This window comes from Lytechinus variegatus, chromosome 7 (assembly GCF_018143015.1).
Source record: "Lytechinus variegatus isolate NC3 chromosome 7, Lvar_3.0, whole genome shotgun sequence".
In the NCBI taxonomy this organism is placed as follows: domain Eukaryota; kingdom Metazoa; phylum Echinodermata; class Echinoidea; order Temnopleuroida; family Toxopneustidae; genus Lytechinus; species Lytechinus variegatus.
In genome coordinates, this window is record NC_054746.1 from 10,067,685 (window position 1) to 10,093,434 (window position 25,750).

General features: G+C 36.5%; 1 protein-coding gene across 3 annotated transcripts in view; it reads left to right on the forward strand.

Moving 5' to 3' along the window:
* The window catches only part of LOC121418409 (serine/threonine-protein kinase MRCK alpha-like), a 99,343-nt gene that overhangs the window by 45,555 nt on the left and 28,038 nt on the right, over positions 1–25,750 (forward strand). For all 3 annotated transcript variants that reach the window (XM_041612254.1, XM_041612255.1, XM_041612256.1), the window contains exons 8-18: positions 11,449–11,592; positions 12,612–12,786; positions 13,223–13,385; positions 15,377–15,525; positions 16,047–16,130; positions 17,385–17,499; positions 18,532–18,672; positions 20,565–20,700; positions 21,933–22,043; positions 22,695–22,838; positions 24,876–25,088. In XM_041612254.1, the coding sequence (XP_041468188.1) occupies positions 11,449–11,592; positions 12,612–12,786; positions 13,223–13,385; positions 15,377–15,525; positions 16,047–16,130; positions 17,385–17,499; positions 18,532–18,672; positions 20,565–20,700; positions 21,933–22,043; positions 22,695–22,838; positions 24,876–25,088 (1,575 nt within the window). The remainder of the gene's footprint in view (positions 1–11,448; positions 11,593–12,611; positions 12,787–13,222; positions 13,386–15,376; positions 15,526–16,046; positions 16,131–17,384; positions 17,500–18,531; positions 18,673–20,564; positions 20,701–21,932; positions 22,044–22,694; positions 22,839–24,875; positions 25,089–25,750) is intronic.

Consider the following 25,750-nt stretch of genomic DNA (forward strand, 5'->3'; position numbering starts at 1 on the left):
CAACTCCAGACCCAATACCTCCACCAAGAATGCTATAGTGCTGCTAAACATGAAATAATTCGGCAATAAGATCAAGTGCATGTGTATTTTTACATTTTGTTCATTACTCATGCATATGGGATTGAGGAAGAGGTCGAGTCAACCCGCGAATGACATGATTTCAACATTTAAATGAGGGTTTTCATAAGCTAGGAATGATTAGATTCATGCAAAGCACAAGATAGTTCCTATGTTGTACCCCTCCTCTCATATTTTGAAAAAGCAATTTTAAGAGAATTTTGACCGAAAAATAGTAATTGTATATAAAGACAAAGATAGAGATGGATTTTTCTTGTGGGATGCGGTAAGAGTGTATAGATCCTGGAACCATCCCAGGTCGATGGGAATTCAACATGATCCTGGATCGTGTGGCATTATGAGAGTGAAGTAATTTGGGGTTTCCCCTTTGAGCATGTCCTTGATCAAGAATTTGTGCAGGGTCTCCCCAAATAGCTTGCACTGAAAGGTTGCTTGTCATGATTTAAGTGTGCATGTAATTATTAGACCTAAACCCCAGGGCCCCATTGCATAATAGTACTATCATAATAACTTTGCCATCCAGTGGTAATTTTCCTGAAATCCTTGATTCTGATTGGCTGATTAGCACTGTTACCATGGTAGTTACCATTGAATGACAAAGTTACTATAATAGTAACTTTGATGGAACAGGGCCCAGGAGAGAAAATTCCTTGCAGTTTGTATGTACATAGGCCTACATGTACAAAGTGGCTACTTGAAACCCAGATAGTACTGTATGGTCTGTTGATATATTTACATGTATATTCCCAAATGCAATACACTTTTATCCTTATCTTTACCAGTGTATTGTATTTACACAGGACCAATACCCTCTTTCCATTATTTCAGTACCAGTTCATGAAAGGATATCAAATTTGTGTCAGTATGTACGGGCCTATATATTTTGTTTTGTTTTGTGAGGGCCCTGTTCTTTCAATCAGAGAAAAAATAAACCTATTGGCTCTGTGAATAAAGACTTGTAATCTTTGACATAAATCTGATGAAGAGGGGGTCAGTTGACTCATCTGACTGATTTCTGAAAAAGGGGGAAATGTAATTATCCCCCTTGTTTGTTTAATATTCACAAGGCAAGTTAGTCATTATTAGCAATGCATGATGTGCATATGATAATTGAATTGAAAAGGTTTTCTATATGTAATGCACATGGCAGCCAAATGGCAGAATAATACAAAAGACAAAATATGAAGTTCAAAACAACTTGTGACACAAAAGCAATGTCAAACTTAAGTTAGTTATTTAAAAGGATGGATGTGGTATAACATCATGTATAAAAAAAGCAATACCAGTTTTACAAGATGTGAATTTGTGATTTAAGTTAAAGGATTTTAACAAGTAATCAAACAAAATTTATCCCAGGTGTTTGAGTACGTGTACCTGCTATAGAAATTATGATTTCCATGGTGGTTATGATGGGTACAGTACTACTTGTCTGCATATTTGTGAGAAGAGGAAGATGTATGAAATAATGATGCAGAAGTGATTACAATAACTTTGATATTGGAATGGAAGTGAATTTCATAGCTGTCTAAAATCTTGCTGTATATATACTGTAGGTCTTATGGATTTAAATACTTGATATAAAAAGTGTGGTAACATCCCCCGCCCCCCCCAAAAAAAATGAATGAATGAAATGGCGTATGAATGAAATGGTGATTTTGATCAATAGAAAAAACAACTGAATTTACCAGACAAAGGAAACGGGTGAGTAGTTTCTATGGCAATGCAGATTGTTTTCAAATCACTTCCATGACATTTGTGTTAATGACATCAGGGTAGCTATCTAGGCGAGGGTCATCTTCATTTCCTAGGCTTTTTTACACTGTCAAAGGATACTGGTAGACAATGGGGAGCCACATGGCAAACATACACAGGCTAGATGGGGGACAGTATGCTTTGCACTGATTGATGATGTGTGTTGGTTCAAGGGTGGGGTAGGGATGAGGGAAGGGGGAGATGGGGAGGGGGCTTCATAGGGAGATGAAGATGGAGGGGGGCCCCGGCGGAAATGTAAGAGTGGTCAGGTTTGTATTTGTATGTGTGGACAGTGTGCTTGCGCTGATTGATGATGTGTGCTGGTTCAAGGGTGGGGTAGGGGATGGGGAGGGGGCTTCATGGGGGGGGGGGTGTTGGAAATGTAAGGGCGGTCATGTCTGTATTTGTATCTGTGGACGTTGTGCTAGCACTGATTGATGATGTGTGTTGCTATGAGGGTGTGGCAGGGATGCGCTATTAAGAGGGAGGGAGATAAGGAGGGAGCTCGAAATGAAGAATAGATGGGGTAGAACATTTAAGAGCAGTCATGTCTGTAAAAGACTGTATTTTGTATCTTACTGACAGTACACTTGCACTGATTGATGATGTGCGTTGCTGTGAGGGCGGGGTAGGGATGATAGAAGAGGTATGGGTAGATAGGGAGAGATACATGGGAAGAAGGTAAGGAGATGAAGGGGAAGATACAGGAGGAGTGGTAATGTAAGAGTGGTCACGTCTGTATTTGTATCCATGGACAGAGTGCGTGCACTGATTGATGAGGATAGGCATATGTAAGAATGGGTCATGCATCATGATTCCCCCCCCCCCCCCCCGGATGATTATTGTGGGGGGGGGGGTAAAAAGAGAAAGCCACTTCCCATGGATATTGGCTTTAGAGTTTAATTGTGGTAGTTTTTCAAAATTATACCATTTTCTAGTAACAGAAGAAGATTTGGTCTAATACATTTACCTGTTGAAACTTCAAAAAGTTTGTTATTTTCTAATAGAAAGAGAGTTCTCCAGGTACCCTGCCATTAACATAATTATACATTCCATTATGGCCAGGAGAGCATCTCATGAAAAAAAAATTGTCAGTAATTTTCACTTACAACTTTGCTCTGAGCCAATTATTGGCAAGGATTTCAGAAGCTTAAACAGTCAGTGAAATGCTGCCCTGAAGTTTGGTTTTGTGACATGAGAGTATGAGATAAAAGTGGGGATGGGGACATTCAGTTGATGGGACACTTCTGATTTGAAGGTAAAGTAGATGCTCAGGCTGACAAGATGCTTCATGAGACACTCCCCTTGAATTGTCCTCATGGTTTGGCCGTGGCAATGTCATGTAGGGTGGGGTAATTAATGTTTGTAAACATGCAGTCATGCAGAGAGCATTTATATTTATGGCACCATTCCATTGGCTGATTAATGTACGGGGGGGGGGGGGGGGGGGGGGGGGGGAGCATTTCTTGAAACAAATAGTGATTTTCATTAACCAATGTTATAGCTACTGAAATCCTTGCATCTGATTGGCACAAATTAAACTAGTCTGTGAAATATGCTCAGGCTGACAAGATGCTTCGTGAAACACACTCCCCCGGAATTGTCCTCATGGTTTGGCAGTGGCAATGTCATGTAGGCGTGGGGTAATTAATGATCATGATGATATTATGAGATAGATATGTAAGGCAGCTACTCATTTGAGTTATATCGATCACAGCTAAAGCTTTATAAGAAAGGCTATAGACTTTCATTGATGCATATTCACCTGTGAATGCACTGTGTTAAAGTTCTAAAAGAACAACATCTAATTTCACTAGACCTTTTCAATGATCATGTTTAGTGTAATATTTCAGAGATCTATATAGTCATTTAAAATCAAGGTTAAATCTTATTTTATTGTAGATCTTTATCTCGTTAATTTGAAACTTTTATTCCAAATGTTGTGAAATATGAAAACCAGAACTGAAAACGAGAATGCTTACAACCCAGATAATAGACTGAAGATTGCCAACGCAGTTAAGCAGAGACAGGGACATGCGTTTAAGTTTTACTTGCAAAAGACCTGTCTACCCAATTTTGCTAATTGCTGAGAAATTACTTACCTTCAACCGAAATTGTGTGGCACATAATTTTCATAGATCCATGCAAACACCTAGGTGGTAATTTTGTTGGATTCGGTATAAACTCATTTGTTATTTTTACCATAAAATGTGGAATTCAAATACAAATGCTTTACAAATTACATAATTAAAAAGTTACCTGTAGTTCTTTAGTGTCAAAACAAACAATTCAGAGCATTCCTATTTCAGTGTTGTGAAAGTTCTGTATAGTATTGGAGATTCACCTGTATGTTTGACCCGGTCATTTCCTCCTGCCTCCAGATTTTTTTTGTCAACCGGATACCCAGTAGCCTCGGTGTGATGGATGTGTTAACACGGGAGATGGTGAATTGAAAGTTTATTCCCAGTACAGTAATGACTATCTTTACCATTCGTGAGGTGACCATATGAACACATTCATCGTTGCAAACTTTTTGTGCAGAACTGAAAGTTACAAAACATGACAAATTCTGAAATTAACAGTTCATTTTGAGGTTGCTCTCTTTAACTTTTGGTTGACTCTGAACACTTTTGTTTTTTTTGTTTTTTGTTTTGTTTTATTTTGGTTTGATGCACGTGAACCTATCCTTGGCCAAGCCTTGTTCTCATTGACAATCTCCCATTAAAAGGTACATGTAGATAATGTCATCCTGAATGGCGATTGAACACTTCTTCCAGAAAACCCATTTTGTTACAAGTTCAAGGTCTTATCAGCTCAAAGTAAAAACTGCCAATGATAACAAATTGAATTGTTCAAGAGCGAAGGAAGCTCTGTGACAGGAAGCAAGGCTGTTCCAAAAACGTTTTGTTGTTATCATGTAATTAATGTAATTCCTGATATATAAAATTTTATCTGCCAAAGATGGTATTATGTGAACATAACTAAACTGAAAGAATGGTACAATGTGAACACAGCTAATCCAAGAAGGATGAGCTACTTTACCTCCTAGTAGAAGTAAAGACATATCAGTAGTCCGCAGCCTGTCATCTGTCCACATCAGGTACTACTATATGTACAAGGGAATCCTGTAAATTGCCATAATTGGTACTCTGTTCCTGACCATCCTGTTTTTATAGGCTACATGCTGTGTAAATTGGACTGTCCCTTGTCAAGTCGTCTGGGGATGAAGACGTTTTAATCGAGAGACACTATCTCTGTTTGAATTAGTTTTATATGTTTGTATTCCTGAAGATATGGGTCAATAGTTATTTTACATATGAATTTTGCTTAGTGTAATCTATGCTAAATGTAAATGAAAATTTGCAATTTTCCTCGATATTCATTTGTATATTTACCAGAATATATTGTGCCCCATGATGCAATACAACCTTTTTCTTCATTTTTGAGGGGGGGGGGTGATCCCTAAAGCTCATATAATTCTAGATATTTTTACATGTATATGTGAAAATAAGATTTGGAATATTGAGCAATAGAATTTAAAACTTGACACATAATTGCGAACATTTTAACCATTGTTCATAATTGTGAATGCATTAATTATTTAGTCTATAAAGATTGTTCGACTTCTGCTGCTGTTGATATAATGTATGATTTAGCCTCAACATGTAGCTCCTTTGTACCGCTCCTTGAAAAGTTAATGCTTCAAGAAGGCCTTTAAGAAACAAAAGCCTGCCAAAATTTGATGCAGGAATGCGAGTGCTACCATTAGGAGCCAGTGCATGTGCAGCTCATCTTCTTGTTATCCTCCCATCCCATCTCCAATATCTTCATCATCTTCCTCCTCCTCAGTCCTCATCCTTGTGTCTGTCCAGCTGTCTTCTTAGCCCTGGTATCGTTTTACCTGCCGTCCCATTCTTCCTCGCATTTAGCTTCTTATTCAGGCTTGTGGTATTTCTGCCCCCCATACCCTCGCCAAAACACAATGTTTGGGACTGTAGGCGGATTAAAGTACATGGGTATCAGTGTTATAATCTTTGTTTTAAAGATACATGTGTACTAGAAAATAGAACTGTGCAAATAAGGAAGGACCGTGTATCATTAAGTGTTGTAATTACGATTGGTCTGCGGCCCGATTTCAGAATAAAATGTAGTAGAATTTGATGCCAATATTGAGACTTGGAAATTAAATGTTCTAAATCATTGTACAAAAACCTGTGTTCAAATCTGTGACTGTGCTATCATCCTTCTTAGAATAAAAGCAATTTTGATATCTACCGGTAGTTGTAATGTCATTAATGATGTCATAGCAGTCGTACGATTGCCTACGATTTGAAACTACCGGTAATTTGGCCTTTGCTTTAAATTAAAGGTACGGAATCTTTCAAAATGGTTATATTAGTATTCTTTCAATTAACAGTACATTAAAGTTATCAAATATTCAATTATAAACCAAGGGCGAGGGTAATGAAAGGGTACCAGGCAGCCCTGGTACTAGCAGTGTGTGATGAATTAAAGCATGAAAGCATGAAATAAAATTATATGTTCCATTCACTTTTTCAGAAAATGTGCAAAATGCGATTTTGTTCCAAAATCTGATCGTGAACAGTCGTGAGGTGTGCGGAGGCCTTTAGTTGTATGGAGATTGATATGTACCAATAATCTTGCACATTAGTGTAGAGTTCATTCTAGATCCGTCTCAAACTAAATATCATTGACTTTTATCATGGACCTTTGTGGTAGATTCCATGCTTTAATACATCACACACTGCTAGTACCAGGGCTGCCTTGTACCCTTTCATTACCCTCGCCCTTGGTTCATAATTGAATATTTGATAACTTTCATGTACTCTTCTATTCACAAAATTAAAAAAATGTGTGTTTGTGTGGGGGGGTGAAATGATCTAGTGTCCAATCTTTAATGTTAATATTCCTGTCTATGATCTTTGCAATATTTTAATTCAGACCCCAAAGGCATTTCAATAAAAAAAATACATGTAGTATATTCAGCTTCTTTGAAGTTGTACATTTTATATTAAAAAGTAGAGAAAGAAATGGGGGAGATGATATATCAAAATGAGGTGATAGATGAGGAAAGATGGTGAGAGGGAGTCTGGTTGCTAGTCTGCTGCACATCTTCCATTGGTATCTGTCTCTCTCATCAATCCGAGAATGAGTTGAGTGCGTGACTCACCCGTAGACAGAATGTTTTATTGACCCATCCCCGACAAAACTCTGATACCCCTGTCTCCTCGGCACAATCTTCTCCAGTTATTGATTACCCTAATTCAGAGGAAAACCCTAGTGTATCGGCAATGAGCTCCTCGGAAAAGAATGAATGGGTGAATAAAACTAGATGAAATCGCAAGTTTAATGGGTTTGCTTTGCAAATTTTTTGTTGAACAAATTGACATAACTGCAAGTCAACAAGCTGTATAGAAAATGAGGTAGCCTTGAGTTATTAATTCAATTTTGGAATCTAATTTGAAATGCATTAACCCTTAAAGCTCGTTTGAGGACTTTATTCTGAGGTATAATGCTGAACATTCTGATACATACATGCATGCACCAAAGTCTTGGATATTAATTTGGAAATCAATTGGCCACACGTGATACTGCAGACAGACTTGGGGTTGAAAAACATGTTGATATGGAGACATGAATTTCTGAGTAATCTAATTTATGCAAAGGAGAAGAGAACAGCAGGCAGAAAATTTGCTAATTTATCTCAGCGATTCAGTGATGGAAGTTATATAGTCCCCTGTGTATTTTACATGTATGGGGATGTAGCCAGTATTATGCAGAGGCTGCCAAGTTTTGGGGAAAATCCTTTAATAATTCATTTTCTCATCGTACAGTAAATGCAGTTTAAAAGACCCTCCCCAAAAGTGCCTGTTACTTTTCTAGTTCATTACTACATTATTATATGAACTTGTATTCCCCAGAACTGTTTTGATGTGGATGGTATGAAAAAGAATAATGATTAAGTGGATGTAATTTATGATTTACTGGAACATCTTGTTTGATTGGGTACCTGATGAAAAATAAAAATATCCACATTTTTTTATATAAATTTTTTTCTCATTTGTGGAATGGGATGAAAATTTCAGGATATGTCTTTATAACTTCTTTTTTTTTTATTACGAAATAAAGATCAGTGGTTAAAAGATCTTTTTATAAAAGTGAACACATTGCTGATAGATGGTGCTAGATAAAAAAGATATAAATAATATAATCAAATTTTCACAGTTGCTGGAAAAATTCCAAGTTCACTTTTATATGAGATTACTACATATACTCCTATACTCAGGTATAAATCACATTATTAACCCTTCACCAAGCTATATGTGAACTTAAAGGCTTTTACAGGTACACATATTATTGCAGATCATTAGTAGACCTTTACAAATTAATGCATGAATCCTGATTATAGAATCGAAGTGTAACTGCAACATCTCTGATTGATATTGCATAACCGTTTCAGAAGGCTACTTGTGATTTATGATGGTATACGCATTACGCAGTTCATTTAATTAATTCCTTCACCTGGAGTTTGGCTATGTAGTAAATAATCCATGTCAAGAGATCTATAAATAGATAAGTACATTGTAGAATGTAAATCTTTGTTGCGGTATTTATAGTAACTGTGTCTTGGCTTTCAAACGTAATTAAATCCACAGTGAATGCGTGTTCAGACTCTGTCCGCTCACCCACTCATGGTCAATTATTCCTTGCATTAAAGGGATGCTCCGGGCTGACAATAATATGATTTAAACAGATTTAAAAAAATCAGACAAACAAAATACTGAAAATTTGATCAAAATCGAACAAATAATAACAAAGTTATGGCATTTTAAAGATTTTGCATTATTCCGGTGAAATAGTTCTGTGTATGTTTTCATGAATATTCAATGAGCAAATTGATGATGTCACGTCCCCACTTGTTCTTTTGAATAGTATTATATGAAATTAGGTTCATTCAATTTTTTCTACCAAGAACTTAAAAAAAATGGGATTTTAGAACTGATTTAGTGCATTAGATATTCATTACCACAACTTATTTCATTATATAGGAGATATTCACACATGTATAAAAAATGAAACAATTATGATTTCATGTAAAAACAGAAAAAGGAGAGTGGGAATGTGACATCATTAGCCTATCTAATGAATATTCATGATGACATGCATATAACTATTTTCACAAAATAATGCTAAACTTTAAAATTCAATAACTTTGTTATTTGTTATCTAATTTTGATGAAATTTTCAGCATTTTGCTCTGAATTTTACTCTATTTATTTAGATATAGTATAGTATAGTATAGTATTTATTTTCCGTATAAAAAATAACAGCAAAAAAAGCAAAACGGATGGATTGCCCATTTTCAGTTTAGTCAACATTAGGCCTGGGACTTTCGGGTATTTTTTTCTTCGGGTACCCGTGGTAATTTTCGGGCGGGTACCCGAAAATCATGTCGCTTGAAATATGTCTGGTTAAAAATCCCCATAGGTGACGTCATCAAGCCAATGCGACGCAAGCCAATTTATGAATGAAAATACAGTAAGCATGCGCACTGCAAGCCTCCCGTGCCCCACGCAGTATTCCATCGAAACAAGTCTGCAATACTCTGTCACCTCGTACCAAAATCGACCTAGAATTCCACTTTTCTATATTTCATATGAATTATAAAAGGTATTCTCAGAGGATCTGTTTTCTCACCGATACCGCACAAGTAAGCAAATTTTTATTACTTCTTGCTTTTCCGTCAAAATCTTACGAAGTAGCGTCGATATTACATCGTGTTCGTGAGTTTATAGAATCTATCGCTACATGAACAAAGTCAATTGATTTCCGGGTTTACGTTTCGGAGCGTCAAATGCGCCAGCCAATCACGATCGTGTTACCATTTTCGGTTTATGATGAACTGAAAATGGTATCAAGAACGTGATTGGCTGGCGCCTCGTATGCTCCGAAACCCGGAAATCAATTGACTTTGTTCACGTAGCGATAGATTCTACAAACTCACAAACACGATGCAATATCGACGCTACTTCGTAAGATTTTGACGGAAAAGCAAGAAGTAATAAAATTTGCTTACCTGCATGGTATCGGTGAGAAAACAGATCCTCTGAGAATACCTTTCATAATTCATATGAAATAAAGGAAAGTGGAATGCTAGGTCGATTTTGGTACGAGGTGACAGACTATTGCAGACTTGTTTTGACGGAATACTCCGTGGGACTGAGGCTTGCAATGCGCATGCTTACTATATTTTCATTCATAAATTGGCTTGCGTCGCAGTGGCTGGATGACGTCACTGCGCTGCAAAAGAAACATGGCGACGATTGAACGATCTCAGTCACATCATCATCACTTGAAAAAACTAGTATATTTATGGATATTTCGAGGGTAATTGGTGAGATTCAAAATGAGACTTGTGTACTTTGTGACGAGTTACAATCATGTCTTACACAACGTAATACTTGTGAGCAATTTTCGGGTATCGGGTATTGATTTTTCTACCCGGGTACCCGAGGCTTCCGGGCGGGACCCGAGTACCCGGGTTTTAGTCCCAGCCCTAGTCAACATGACTATACTGTTCTTCCATGGGGTCCATATATAAATATTTTCAGCCTGGAGTTTCCCTAATGGGGGAGGGTTGATGTGTAAACTTCCTACTGAATTTGTTTTGTGTCATGTTCTGTTTGTTTAAAAAAAATTTATTCATGGGAAATGGGGAGGGTAAAATGATGTTTAACTTCCTACTAGTATTTTTAAGTGTGATAGTCAGTTTTTTTTTTTATATAATCGGGAGAGGAAAATGATGTATAAAATCCTATATTTGAGTATGACATCCACTATTTATATTTTTTTAAACAGAACTCGGGAGGGGAATATACTGTTGAAGTACTTATTGTTTTGTGTGAATTCAGTTCATATTATTGAGCCACTGTCTTAAGCATTGTGTGAACTGGTGATGCTGTCAGTTGTATTGGTTCTTCTGTTTGATGGAAGAACATTATAATGTAACCTTTCGAAAGCTTGTAACACAGCTGAGCACATATCTTTCATGTGTGGGTGGTTGTCTGGTGAGAAATTGTTAGATCATCCTTTGAACTCAAATACATATGACAAGAAATCCCTTCTCTATAATTATGTTGTCTCTTCCAGTTTTTAGTGACATTAGAACTGATCATCCCCTTCTAATATGACTCTTTGGTATCACATATTATTCAAGCGTGGTATTGTTTGTTGTACATTGGTGGAAAGTTTATAACAGAACATTTAAAATGCTGTTGATTTTAAGGATACCAGCTATTTGAAATTAATTGTAGTAACAAAGTATTTCAAAGACCATGGCCCATATTCAGAAAATCTGAATTACTCTATTACATAACTTCATAGGCCTGAGTATGCATTTTGGTGATTAGTAGATTTAAGAAGGGTTGATGATTATGCACCAAGAATGTTATACTGCTACCTCCTCACTCCAAAAATAATGTCTTTGAACTCCAAAAATAATGTCTTATCAATAGTCATCTATGAAATAGGTTAGTACTGAATTTCAGTTGAAATTAATCATTTCTGTATTCTTTTTGTGTGCTTTCATTTCTACAGGCAATGGAGGATGGCAAAGGGAGATATGGTCCAGAATGTGATTGGTGGTCATTAGGAGTCTGTATGTATGAGATGCTGTACGGTGAAACGCCCTTCTATGCGGAATCACTAGTAGAGACATATGGCAAGATCATGAATCACAAAGTAAGTGTGGTATATGACACATGACTGTGGCAGGTGACACAGAAATATGATACTTGATGTGTTGTAAATCTCCATCTGTGGGGCATGTCATGAAATGACTAGTTTGTGATTTCACTGACTATTGTTACAGGCTACTGAAATACTTGCATTTGATTGGCTCAGAGCAAATTAGTTGGTGAAAATCACTGACATGATGCTTCATGAAACACTCCCCCGAATCCACTGGATGGGTCAGCTCAGACAATGCATAGGAGGGGGGGGGGGTCGAGTCAAGTACAGTTTACACATAATGGTCCTCCACCCTACAAGTATTATCTGATGATGATAACAATTTCCCTAGTTTGAATGTTTGGTATTGAAACAGCTTTTTTTTAGAATTGATCATACCTGGGGAATGTTCAGCTCAGACAATGCATTGGAGGGGGGGGGGGTCAAGTACAGTTTACACATAATGATCCTCCTCCCTACAAGTATTATCTGATCAGAGATTGGTCCGGTGCCATTGGATCATGTGCAGAACTGATAAGGAAACACATGATTATAATGCTCTCTAAAAGGAAATCGATATTGCATATAAAATTATTTTTAATTCATCAGCGAAATTGACCGCTGTTCTTGGTAATATTAATGTTCTCTGTTGTTAGAAACTACAGTGGTAGCTGGTGCATCTTTTCACAATTTTTGTGTGTATTATGTTGATTTTAAAGTAAATCTAGAAACTCATCTTAACTGACAATACACCACTAGAGGCACAGTCTTTCTTGAAAAAAAAAATAATTTGATTACTAGTTCTGAAAAAAGAGGGACAAAAAGGAAGGCCCTCCAAACCATAATGTGATTTAAACAATTGCAATTAACTCTTTTCTCAAATTAATTTCTCTGTTAGAATCAATGTCTCATGTCTGTAATAACAAAAAAAGCAACAAATATTTGTTGAACCTATGCAACATGATATAAATTGAACAATAACAATAAACTTTTCTTTTCAATTTAATTCTGTTTCCTTTTTTCTCTTTCAGAATCAATTTGACTTCCCTCCTGAAGCGGAAGATGAAGTCGCTATTTCAGAGGATGCCAAGGATTTAATATGCAGTCTCATTTGTTCGGCAGAAGTACGATTAGGGCGCAACGGGCTAAAGGACTTCAAGGACCATCCGTTCTTCAATGGCATTGATTGGGAAAATATCAGGAATAGTAAGTGCTTATTATCTAAATGTCTAAATGTCTGAAAGGTTCCATGACATTTCTTGAATGCCATACCATGTTCATGTATTTGCATTTATTGTTGTAATCCTAAATTGCCGCTTTATTTCAAAAGGCACTGGTCTTTCTTGTACATTTCTGGACATTACCAGCAGAAATAAATCATTTGCTATATTTTGTTTATTGCAAATTCACTATCGTGAGGCGATTAGATGCCTTTAAAAGTGTTGGTTTGCTCTTATTTTGATGATGATGATGACTTCTCAAAGAGCTCAGATTTCTTCTTCAGCTATACACTTATGGTATGATCCAAAATGACTCTCTTATTTCAACATTTAGTTTAAGTATCAACATATTAATGTAAATGTATTAGATAATTTTTTGTATGTTTGAATCTTGCATAAATGTGTAACTTCTTCTCCCGCAGTGAAACCTCCTTATGTCCCAGATGTGAAGAGTGCCACAGACACGTCCAACTTTGATGTTGATGAGGCCGACCTTAGGAACTCGGAAGTCTTGCCTCCAAGCTCACATGCTGCTTTCACTGGCAATCATCTACCCTTTCTAGGTTATACCTTCACCAGAAATAGGTGAGTCATCAGCGTTCTTTCTCAATTATCCAGTCTTCGTTCTGTGGATGTGATCTAGAATGTTTTAAGGCGACCACACACCTTACGACTGGTCTGCGACCCAATTTCAGAATAAAATGTAGTAGAATTTGATGCTAATATTGAGACTTGGAATATCTTACTGTGTAATGTTCTAAATCATCGTACAAATACCTATGATCAAATCTGTGACTATGCTATCATCCTTCTTAGAATAAAGCGAATTTAATATTTAGTCGTATTGACGTCATAGCAGTCGTACGATAAACTAATTTGGCTTTTACTTCAAAATAAAGGCAGGCAATCTTTCAAAATGGTTATAATATGATTCTTTCTATTAATTTCAATCTCAAGTAAAATGATATGTTCCATTCACATTTTCAGAAAATGAGCAAAATGCAATTAGTTCCAAAATCAGATCGCGAGCAGTTGTATGGTGTGCGGTGGCCTTTAGAGTTGCTTATTTGCTTTTTCGTAAATGCGTAATTTGGTGGTGTCTAGCTTTCATTCATTTGCTCCGTTCCCAGGTTGTGTCATCCGATGCTGACAAAGATCAGCATTCTTTCTCAATTATGTAGTCCTATGGATGAGATGTAAACGAGGTCCTATTATTGTTTACTGAAAAATAAATGATTGGTGGTGTCTTAGTCCCTGCCCTTTAGCTGCTATCACAGGCAATCACCTACCTTACCTAGGTTATACCTTCACTAGAAATTGTGAGTCATCAGATGCTGATGAAAAATAGCATTCTTCCACAGTTATCTGGTCCTAGCTTTATGGATGCGATGGAAAAAGGGTCCTTTGTATGCTTGTTTACTTGGGAAAACATGTACATAATTTGTGGTGTCTATCCTGATCCCTTTAGATGCAATCACAGGCAATCATAAGCCCTTCCTGGGTCATACCTTCACCAAAAATAGGTTAGTCATCAGGTACTCACGAGGAATGACTTTTTTTCCCTAATTATCCAGTCATTGAAAAATTGTCTCGATTGCTGCTTATTTACTGACAAATGCATTATTTGATGGTGTCTTGCCCTAGCTCATAAGCAGCATTCAAATCCAATCATCTTCTATTTCTAGGTTATACTTTTACAAGATTGAGGTGTGTATAAGATTGCCCTTTGGATGTGATGTAAAATAAGGACCGTCTTCACCAGCCCAATTATTCAAATAATCTTCCTATTTCTGATCCAACAAATTATCCCGATTTGCATGGAGATGCAATCGTCGCGATAGTTTGCTGTATTAATCTCGAGATTGCAATCAACTTAGGATTATTTGCAAAATAGCGCGCTATTTACAAATTATCCAGCTAATTCGCAGGTGCAGATGCACTCAAGATTCCACTTTGGATTATCTATTCATGGTGTTAGACCATAATGCATCGATGCCTCACTTGAGCAGGAATTCCTCTTCTTGTGCTGGTGGAGATGAGGTTTCTTGAATCACAAGCTGAATCGCGAAGAAGGCTGATCGAGTTAAAATCTCGAGATTGAGAAAACTTGGGCTGTTGCAGGGCTGCCTATAGGTCATTTGATTGCTTGTCTACTGGTTAATACATAATTTAGTGGTATCTAGTCCATGATGAAAAGCTGCCTTCAAAAGCAATCTTCTACCCTTCCAATTTTAGGCTTTCTCCAGAATTAGGTGAATCATAATATCCAGATGAGGAATGGCTATATCCCTCTAATGTAAAGTCTTTGCCACATTGATAGGATGTACAATAGGTCCCTTGGTTGGTTGTTTGCTGTCAAATACTTGATTCTGTGGCGTCGATCCTTGGCTCTTTAGATGCCATCACATGCAATCATCTACCCATCCTAGGTCACACACTCCCAGAAGAGATGAGTGTAAAATAAATTTCCAAACTTTGAATTGCTTGGACAAACTTGTTCTTACATCAAGATTTGACCCCTTTTCCAAGACTGCATTATTTGAGCATCATGTGTTTAACTTCCTATCATTCGGCAGCAATCTCTCTGATCTGGGTGTACTAGCGGATGTGAAGGAGGTGATATCCAGTGGTAAGGAAGGTGTTGATAGTGCCCATGTAGAGAGCCTGGAAAGACGGATCAACAAACTAGAGACTGAGAAAACTGAACTCACTAATAGGTTATCAGGTAATTATTTTGATTTAAAATGAATTAGTTTATTGGATTTGTTGGGCATCTACTAAATTTTTGTATTTTTATTATTTATTTGTTGACCTTAATATTCAATTCTTACACCCAGCATCTTAATTTCAATATTTTTAGAACTAGAGCACATAACTACACTATGGCTCAAATGGTAACATTTACGAAGTGCACAAAAACATCTAAGCCAAATAAGAGGGTAATCAAGGCCAATTGATATTGGGCATCAATTACTGTAGTGGTCTTTGGTTTTGTTAAGCATTGTATTTCTTTCATTTCAGGGGTGAAATGCACGTTTATTTTTTTATATTTACGTTTATTATGTGGGCATCTTTTATTTCTAAAGCAGAAAATAACTTTTCAAATATCTACTTACTGCCTATAGTAAATCAGTAGTTTATTCAGAATCTGTTGACTTTTATAATATTTGTTTTCTAAACAAAAAGGATATTGACGTAATTTCCTTGTTTGCAATATTCATATTTAAAAAAAATTTCTATTCACAGAATTAAAAAGCAGTGGAGGAGGAGAGAATGATGAAGTTAGAAGATTACAAGAAGAAATCAAGTCATTTAAATCAAGAATAGCAGGTATGTATACCACCAATTATGTATGTCCTTCATAATTAAAACCTTACTTAAATTGAAATTGTTCATGGATATTTTGATTTATCCTAAAAGGACTTGACTATTTGAGAGGTATTGAGGATGAGGAGGGGGGCATCATGCCCCCCTTCTGATCTTGGCTACCGATCGCACCGAAATTATGCATGTACATTCTTTACTTACATAAACTTCAAGCTAGTATAAAAAGAAAATAATTATTTTATATCAATTATGAATATAATATGCAAATTTATTCATGAAAACATTTGCATATTTAACACCCAATTTCACTTCAAATTTTCTTCCTTTTTGCAGATGTCATTTTAATCTAACTTAAAGGTTTCCTCAAAGAAAAATTGGAAAAGCCAATTTTTTCCTTATGAATTTCTCTGTTTTTAGAATTTCTTATGTATTTCTTTGTTTTTTCATTGTTTTTATTTCAATGGAAATTATCACTGACCATTTAACAACTAAATTAAACCCTAAATTAATTAAGCAGACCAATTAGAATGAAAAATGATCATCCTTTTACGAATTTCATCTCCCATAGATTATGTACACAAAGTATAAAAATGAGCATTTACAGCTTGACATAGTCTCAAAAAGTCCTACCCGTATGTCGCGAAGTTGATTTCAATAGTTCTGCAAGACTTCAAAGAAAAAAGTCCTAAAATTTTGCGGCGCTATATTTTTGCGTTTTGGAAATATTGTGCAAAGCGTCGAGGGGCAGTCATCATGGCCCGCCTCCAGTTCTTATAGGGTGTATGGACAGCATTTATGTTGCTCTTTATTATGATAAATAATGGAGAATGAATGTGGTTTATAATTCTCTGGTGAATTAGCTGTATTTGCTTGAGTCTATCTAAATATTTTATTCTTTTCACTTCCAAACATCATTATTTCCAGGTCCTATTGTGCTGTATTACATATTCCCTCCCCTTTCTTCTTTTTCATCACCATCTCAATTTGATTATTATTCTTCCTAAATCTCATCCAATACGACTACTCTTTCCATTTCTTGTTATTGTATATATTTTTATCATGACATTGGAAAGAAGACTTTCCTAAGGAGATGAGTCAAATGCCTAGATAAATTACAAGTTGATTTTTTCTAGTCCAAAAAGAAATGGAACGATAGGGAAACAATATAAAAAAATCAAGTGTTTACTGTGATTATGTATTCATGTTTGGTAATAGCAACATTAATATGTTTTATATTCATTTTGTTTGTGTGTGTAGCCTCTGAAGTAGAGAGTAAGAATGTAAGAGACAGCTACCAAGCCATGGCCAAAGAGATGCAGAGTGCAGAGGACGAGAAGTCAAGTAAAATAAAGACATTAGAGAGATCTGCCAAGTAAGAGCAAAAAACAAATATTTATGTGTGATGGCGATATCCAGCCCACACCCTTCTTCCCCATGACATGCAAATGCGATAACACTGCTTCTTAACCAATCGAAACCCAAGGATTTTGTTGTTTATTCATTTTGTCATATGCCATCAACTTGTCAATGACAACCCTTGTTAAATTTTGCCCTGTAATAAAGGTGTTTAACTTCAGAATGGTCACTCAGATTCAGAATGTTACATATCAGTAACCTTGACTTTTTGTACGATATATATTATTATTTAGATGGGGGGTTTTAGAGGCGCAGATATATTTTGACGTCTTGCGAGGTCGTTTTGAGGAGACAAAATACTCAAATTGATTTTTAACGTGCATGCCTATGAAAACAATATTTTGCCCCGCCCACAAGATTATCATTGGTTGATAAATGATTGTGCGCATATTGCATTGCGTATTAGTTGCCAGGAGGTGTGGTAAAGGAGCGAGATTGCATCAATTTATTGAATTCAAATGCGCTTGCACTATGCGCTAGCACAACTTTACAGAGATTTTTTAAAAGTAAAGACAATACTCAGTCGCCATGCTCATGATTTACAGGATTGACAAAAAATGCTGAGTAAACAATTTATGTCTAGTCTTGTTTTGAGATATCTAAATAATGATAATGATATTGGATGACCAATTTTCGTGGGATGAGTAGAAATTGTGTTACTTGTTGAAGAAAAATATTTTCAAGCATTCCACTTAAGGCCATCCAATATTCTCTAATTATCTTCCCTACTATGAAGAAACGATTACCCAATCCTACTCTTTCATTCGCCATCATAGGCAACTGATGTTATTCATGTTTGAGATTTCATTAGCTGAAATATGGTAAATGTATTAAACATAAGATAAAAATTTTGACCCTTAAATCAGATACTGAGTTAATGTAACCTTACCAATACCTGTTGTATTCATTTGTATCACTTCGATTTCTTTAAAATTGATATAGTTCACCTCTGAAAATGTGCTCAAATTATGCATTATTTCTTTCACAGATTATTAAAGCAGGAAAAGGAAAATCTGGAGAGAGAATTAGATGAATTTCATGAGAGAAATCGCCAAATCAATAAAGAATTGAAAGAAGCCAAATCACAAGGAAAGCTTGCCATGCAGGAATTCACAGAAATTAATGAAAGGTAAACATTAATAATTGATAACTATGTATCATGTTCACTACTTAAGCGAAATTTGAATAATAATAAAGAAACGATCAACAGGTTTTACAGTGGTGCTAAAAGTTAGTGAACCGCACCAGAAAATGAGCACATTAAATAGTGTTCAAATTCTGCCATCTTGTAAATATTTATTTGTGAAGTCAGGTTATGGAATATTACATTCAATATAGTTTGTTTCTCTGGGCTCGCTGGACATTGTAGTGTTGTGCATTTTCTGATGTGATTCACTGACTTTTTAGCACCACTGTGGGTGGGGCGATTCCAGTAAGTCTGACCTTCCGTATGCAGAACCTTCCTAAAGTGACTTCTCTCTGTTGTTCATATGAAAGGTTGTAATGCTCTCAAATCATCCTGGCCTTATTAGTATGGAACTGAAATAAGATTGGAGGAAACTTGGGGGTCAGCTGTTCAAAAAGTTGGATTTTATGGAAATGTCCAGCTGTCTGGATTAGACTGCTCGTAGGGAAAACGTTTTCAAAAAGTGATTACTATTTGGAAACTAGGAACAAAAGGGCTATGAAAAGGGAGAGAAAACGGCTCCAAAAAGGTAGAAGGGAAGTGTTGAACGGAAAATGTTTGGTTTCTTTTCATTCATTCTACTCTGATATAATGGTAAAACTAAAGGTCAAGTCCACCCGGAAAAAATCAATCAATCATAACCTTGAAAATTTCATCAAAATGAGATGTAAAATAAGGAAGCTATGACAATTTAAAGTTTCGCTTATTTTTTGCCAAACAGTTATATGCAAAACTCGGAGACTTTAAAATGAGAGAGTTGATGATGCCCTCACTCACTATTTCTTTTGTATTTTATTGTTTGAATTATATAATATTTCAATTTGTGAAAATTTTATGATAAGGACCAAATTGATTGAACCATAAAATGTTTAACCCTATCTAGGCCGGGGTATTTTGGGAGTTCATATGGCGGGGGGGGGGCCTGGGAGGCCCCCCTTAAAATCTCGACCGTGCGATCGCGCCGAAAATTGGCACGCGGCTTGCCTGGGACATAATCTACAAGATTGTATAGTAATTTTTTTCATGCGAATTGCTATTAAGTGATTATGCTAATTTATGTGTAATTAGTATGCAAAATCATTCTTTTTCCTCTAACTCCCTAAATAAAGCTCCAAATGTACTAATTTTTGGTATAGAAACTCTTTGTGGTGTTCTTAGCAAGTGTCCATGAAAAAAATTGCGATATCAAATCATTTTCTTATGTATTATATTGTTTTTGCAATTTCTTATGTATTTCTTTGTTTTTTGACCTTTTGTTTTTCATTGTTTTTTCAATGAAATTTGTTGGGGACTCTTCTGTGATCATAAAAAGCATAAAATAAATACATTTAGACCAGCAAAACTAAAACTAATCTTGCATTTATGAATTTTGGTTGAAAACACAATTTGCATTGACTTTGTACACGAAATCACGTTTTTGAGCAATTTTTGGTCTGACACGCACTTACATAATGTTGCGTAATTTCGGAACCACGTACCCGGGTGACACAAAATTGGTCTCAAAAGTTGCGCAAGACTTGAAAGTAAAAAGTCAGCGAGCCGCGTGGTCAAAAAATTTTGCGTGGCGAAAATATCGCGCAATTCATTGCATTTTTCTTTTGTTATTCAAATCATTTTTTTGTTGGGATGGACTTGTCCTTTAAGGTTGATCTTATTACGTAGATACCAAATAAAATCAAGGAAGGTTGTTGGACAGCTGTTTAGATTGAAAATGTTAATGATTGATGATCTTCACAAGAGTTTTGAATATTGATCAATTTTTTGCTATCTTTCTTTGCAGTCTATCTTCACCTTTTCATTATTTTTTTTCACACTTCATTTCTTCTCCCTTGTAGGTATGCAGACATCATGTCACAGAAACAGAAGCTCTCAAGAGATCTACGGGATAAAGAGGAGGAAATAGAGGTCTTCTCACAGAAAGTAGACTCTCAGAGAGCTGATATCAGGAAACATGAACAGGCCAGTAAAGAGGTAAATGCACATCGATGGTAGTTGTGAATTCTAAATGATACTGAAACAGTTTTGTCTGGGTGTCTACTGCTGTTCCAGGTACCCAGGTGAAAGAGATTACAGACTTATTCACAATAAGCCTCTAATACCATTCAACTTTTGATTCAAGAAGAATAATTTGTATACACGTATGTATATCAGAGATGCCTTTTCCCTCAAGTGATGGTAGATCAGGGGCCTCCTTCATGAAGAGTTGCAACTATTGTAACTTTATTATTGTAACTTTCATAGAAACCATGGTTATGATTGATAACCGAGACTTGTTTTCATAGTGATGATAGTGGTGATTATTATCATTATAATTATTTATCCGATTGCTAAGAAAGCATGAATGCTTTTAAGCAAGCACCTGGAGGACCGTCATCTTAAAGTGATGCTCCGGGGATGAGAATATTTGTATCTAAATATAGAGAGTAAAATTCACAGAGCGAAATGCTGAAAATTTCATCAAAATCGGAGAACAAATTACAAAGTTATTAAATTTTAAGATTTGCATTATTCTGGTGAAACAGTTCTAGGCATGTATTCATGAATACTCGTTAGGTGGGCTGATGATGTCACATCCCCACTTTCCTTTTTCTTATGTTATGACATGATATCATAATTGTTTCATTTTTTCATAAATGTGTAAATGATGTGTCTTCATCATTATGAAATAAGCTGCAGCAAGAAATAACTAATGTACTTAAATCAGTTTTCAGTTTTAGTTTTTAGTTCTTGGTAGTAAAATTTTGAATAAACCTCATTTCATATCATAAAATACAAACGATCACATGGAGATATGACATCATCAGCCCACCCAATGAATATTCATGAAGACATACCTTGAACTATTTCACTGATTAATGCAAATCTTTAAAATTCAATTTTTTATTTTTTATCTGATTTCTTCAGCCCGGAGCATCCCTTTCAGGTCTTCTCCGGGGGACCTAGTAATGAGGATTAATGCCTTACCAAAGGGCACTAGCGCACCAAGTGGGAATCAAACCTGGGTCACCAGAATCCCTAACCCCCGCTTTACTGACTGAGCTATAGCGCCTCCTAGAAGTTGCCATTACGGCAGAGTTACCATAATTAGAAAAAACCCCAGGATTACGAATTTAGTACTAGCGAAATATTCTTTCTAGTACAATTTATCATTCATTTAGGACTTTTTTTTCAGTTGGCATGATTGGTATTCATTTTCTTTGTAGCTTGAAGCTCAACAAGAAGATCTCCAGGTGGAGATAGCAAGAGAGAAGAAACTCAGACAGCAGAGTGAACAGAATATCAAGCAACTCAAAGAAGAGCTAGAAGGCCTCAAGGTAAGATATGATCAAGTTTTAAGGAAGTGAAATCATTTTTTTTTAAATGATGATTCTTATCTCTGTTTATTCTTTGGTGCTTGCCGCTTCCATACCATACTCTGATTTTTTTTTTAATGATTAGTATATCTTGGGTATGCGCGTCTTAACAAGCCATTTTATGGCTTTATTTTGCATGCCCCATTTCCATTCAATTATTTTGTTCATCTATATTGTTATAATTATGTGCCATTTATTATTTCATTATTACCAGTATTTGCTTCGGTTATGTTCTGTTGATACCTTTGTTTTTGTTTAATTAATATTATATTAGTTTTGGTAATTAATATTTTCATTGTGTTCTTTTTAAGGAATTTGGAAATAAATACTTGAATTGAAGTTAGATCACAATGTCATTGATGGTACATCATGCGACTTTACCATAACGAAATTGGATAATTTTTTTCTTTCATTAAATCATCAACCAGTATGTTAGAAATTGTATGATATGTTGTCATTGAAACCCTTCAATTTTTTTTTTGTGAATATTTTTTGAAAACTGCTTTGGAGTGAGAACATTTTTATTTTTTATTATGAGTGAGGACTAATATCAGTGTTCCAAAAGGCGAATCAATATCCACACACTTTGTGTTGTTTTCGCTCATACTGTAGGTAAACTCAGTGGGTCGAGCCAAGCCTGATACAGACAAGTATGAGAAGGAGGTTGCTCGTCTCAAGCAGGAGATGGAGAAGAAAGAAGTCCAGTTTGCAGAGGGTGTGGCCAAGGAGAAGTCGAGGCATACCATGGAAGAGAAGGTAGGACCGTAGGGATGAGTTCTGGGGGTACAACTGGGTCCTGTGATACAGAAGAGTTGTAATTAATCAAATCATCAGGCCTGCCAACTTCTCCGGGTTTTCCGGAGTTTCTCCGTTTTTCAGAATTTATAGCGGCCCAAAAGCGGAGAACTCCGTTTTCTTTGTATTTCAGATGATTTTCTTTTTTCTTTGGGAAATGACGCACTTTCCGTCTGCATCTGCCTACGGCTCTCTTTCTCTCTCTGTGAGTACGTACGTACGCACGGTAGTATATACCGTGCGTAACGTTAATTAAACGCATGCACTACGCGCGCGTACGTGGAGTTCAGAGTTCAATGGATAAGAACGCGTGATGGGCCTGTGCTCCGTGTGTGCATATACGAAGCGCAACAAGCCACAGCCAGCGCGCTATTTATCCGACAGCGATCGTGTGTATTGACATTGGACAGTTCGCCCGCGATCGCGAGGATTCATAGCGCGTGTAGTGCGAATGTAACTCTATGCATACGGTACGATGCAGCGCAGCGCTTGCGTGCCTCCGCTACTATACTACTACCGTTCTGGAATACCGTGTGGGAAATGGATTGTTTCGCCAGCTGAGGGTTTAGAAACGGTAACATTTTAAACTAATATCTTCTCATGATATTTTTATATGTGCTTTGTGCTTAGTGAGCTAAATGCTTTGGATTTTACAAGTCTGCCGTTTCAGTGCCGATTCTTGCAAACTTTTAGACCCCTGCTGTATTTTTTTTTAGTCTGTGAACTGTCATGACTGTGTGAATGATCCATGATGCCAAAAGCAAAAGGGCACACTCAAAAGTTTCGCGACGTTTACAAAGATATGGACAAACTTGAACAAGAATTTAATCTTTATCAAATAGATCAAGATATTGATGCAAGTTCAAATACAGACAGAATCGATGAGAAATGGCACAAGATAGGAGCTATTAAGGATATCACAAGGCACACAGAGAAGTACTCCCTCCTATGCAAAACAATGAAAGCAGTTCTGCTAATTTTTCATAGCAACAGTGACTGTGAAAGAGTATTTTCCATCGTGGTAAAGAACAAAACTAAGCAGAGAGCAAGCCTGAGCACAAGAACATTAAGTTCTCTGATGGTACATGAATTGGCTATGGAGAGTAGAAAGAAACTATGCCATACTTGTACTTACTCAAGAGAGGTAATACATGGTGCCAAAAAAGCCACTTATGAAAGGCTCCAGACTGAGAAAGGACAAGGCATAAAAAGCTCAAGAAGGGCTCCAGAAGGCTTGTTTTTAAGGTGAAATTTCCTAAATGTCCTCCAGCTTCATGGGGGCTCCTCCCCCTTGCACCCCCGCTGGGGCCTTGCCCCTGGACCCAACAAGGGGCCCTAAGGCGGGCCCCTTGACCCCCGCCGTTGGAGTTTGGCTTTCCGCGCGATTCGTGGACTCCTTTTTTCCATTTTCAAATGTTGGCAGGTCTGAATCATTCTCAACTATATGGAAATCCATCATTGTCATAAGTTTTTCCTTTTGGAAATTTGCACAATGTCCTTTGGGAACAAAGGTGAGTATGAGTATACCCAGGTGAGGTGAATGAGTACCCGGCAGGATTAATTCCTTGCATGCACTGAGCGCTGGTGATGGTAGCTCGAGCTAAAGCCGGGGTAATAATAGCGGCGCTTTGTATCCTCGGGCAAAAGGCGCTTTATAAATACAGCTATTATTATTATTATTATACATCATATGACGAAATCATTTTGAACAAAGATGCATTTTAGACTTTGATTTGCTGGCTTTCCATAGTCATGGTCAATCTAATCAATCACAACTAGGTGTAAGAAAGTGCCCTGGACGTCATATTACAGAGAGTTGCGATGGATTCTAATCAAACTAAAATTGCATTTGACTTTAATTTGTGAATGATCTAATCAACACTGACTTTGTATTTTTTCTCGAAGAACTTGATGTAGATTTTTTTTCAAGAGTGAATATCACCCCTGTCATAATGCATTTCGTGCATTCTAATTCTCTTCTCTTATCTCTCGTATCAGATCTTGAAGGAGCAGATAAACGAGAACGAGGACAAGATTGTTTCGATGCGACGAGAGATCACCACCCTCCAGGACAAACTAGAACGTCTCCAGATCACCAACACGGAGGACCAGCATGCCAAGATGAAGATGGATGACATGAAGAGGAATTATGAGAGGACCAAAGCTCTCATTAACGATGACAAGACCAAACTTAGCCAAGAGCTTGATAAGGTTGGTTTTTGGTCTTCTGATTGTATTCCCAGGGGGGAACATGTCCCCCCTACCCAAAATAGTAGGGGGACACAATATCAAATGTCCCCCCTTCTATTTTTAGTCTGTTATGATGGAGAAAAATACATCATTCACAATCGAAATAATACATGTATTTTGGACCAAATGACCTTCCATTCTGGGTGAAAACTTTTTTTTTTTTGCTTGTCAAATTGTATTGGGTTAAAATGACCTTAAAGTTTTTGTGATAACCTTTCTTTTTTTGCTTGTCAAAGTTTCCAGCCCCTTGTCCCCCTACCTTTGGGGACAGATTTCCGCCCATGATTGTATTGGCATCAAATGCTATCTGGTGCATTTCACCATCATGCAGTTTTTTGAGATTATTTGTAATAATTCCTTAAAAGTGGGTTGATAATTTCTTTAACAATCTGAAAAGGGGGAAATTATTGCAAAGAAAGTCGATGTTTGACTGTATGCATGTTCAAATTTGTCAGTTCCTCTCTTTCAGGGAATTCTCTCTTATAAACCTTGTTACCATTTTATTATTTTGAAACATAAAAGGGTACTCCCGGCTGAAAATAATATGATTTAAGAGATATAGAAAACTCAGACAAAGAAAACACTGAATTTGATCAAAATCAGATAAGTTATAATTAAGTTAT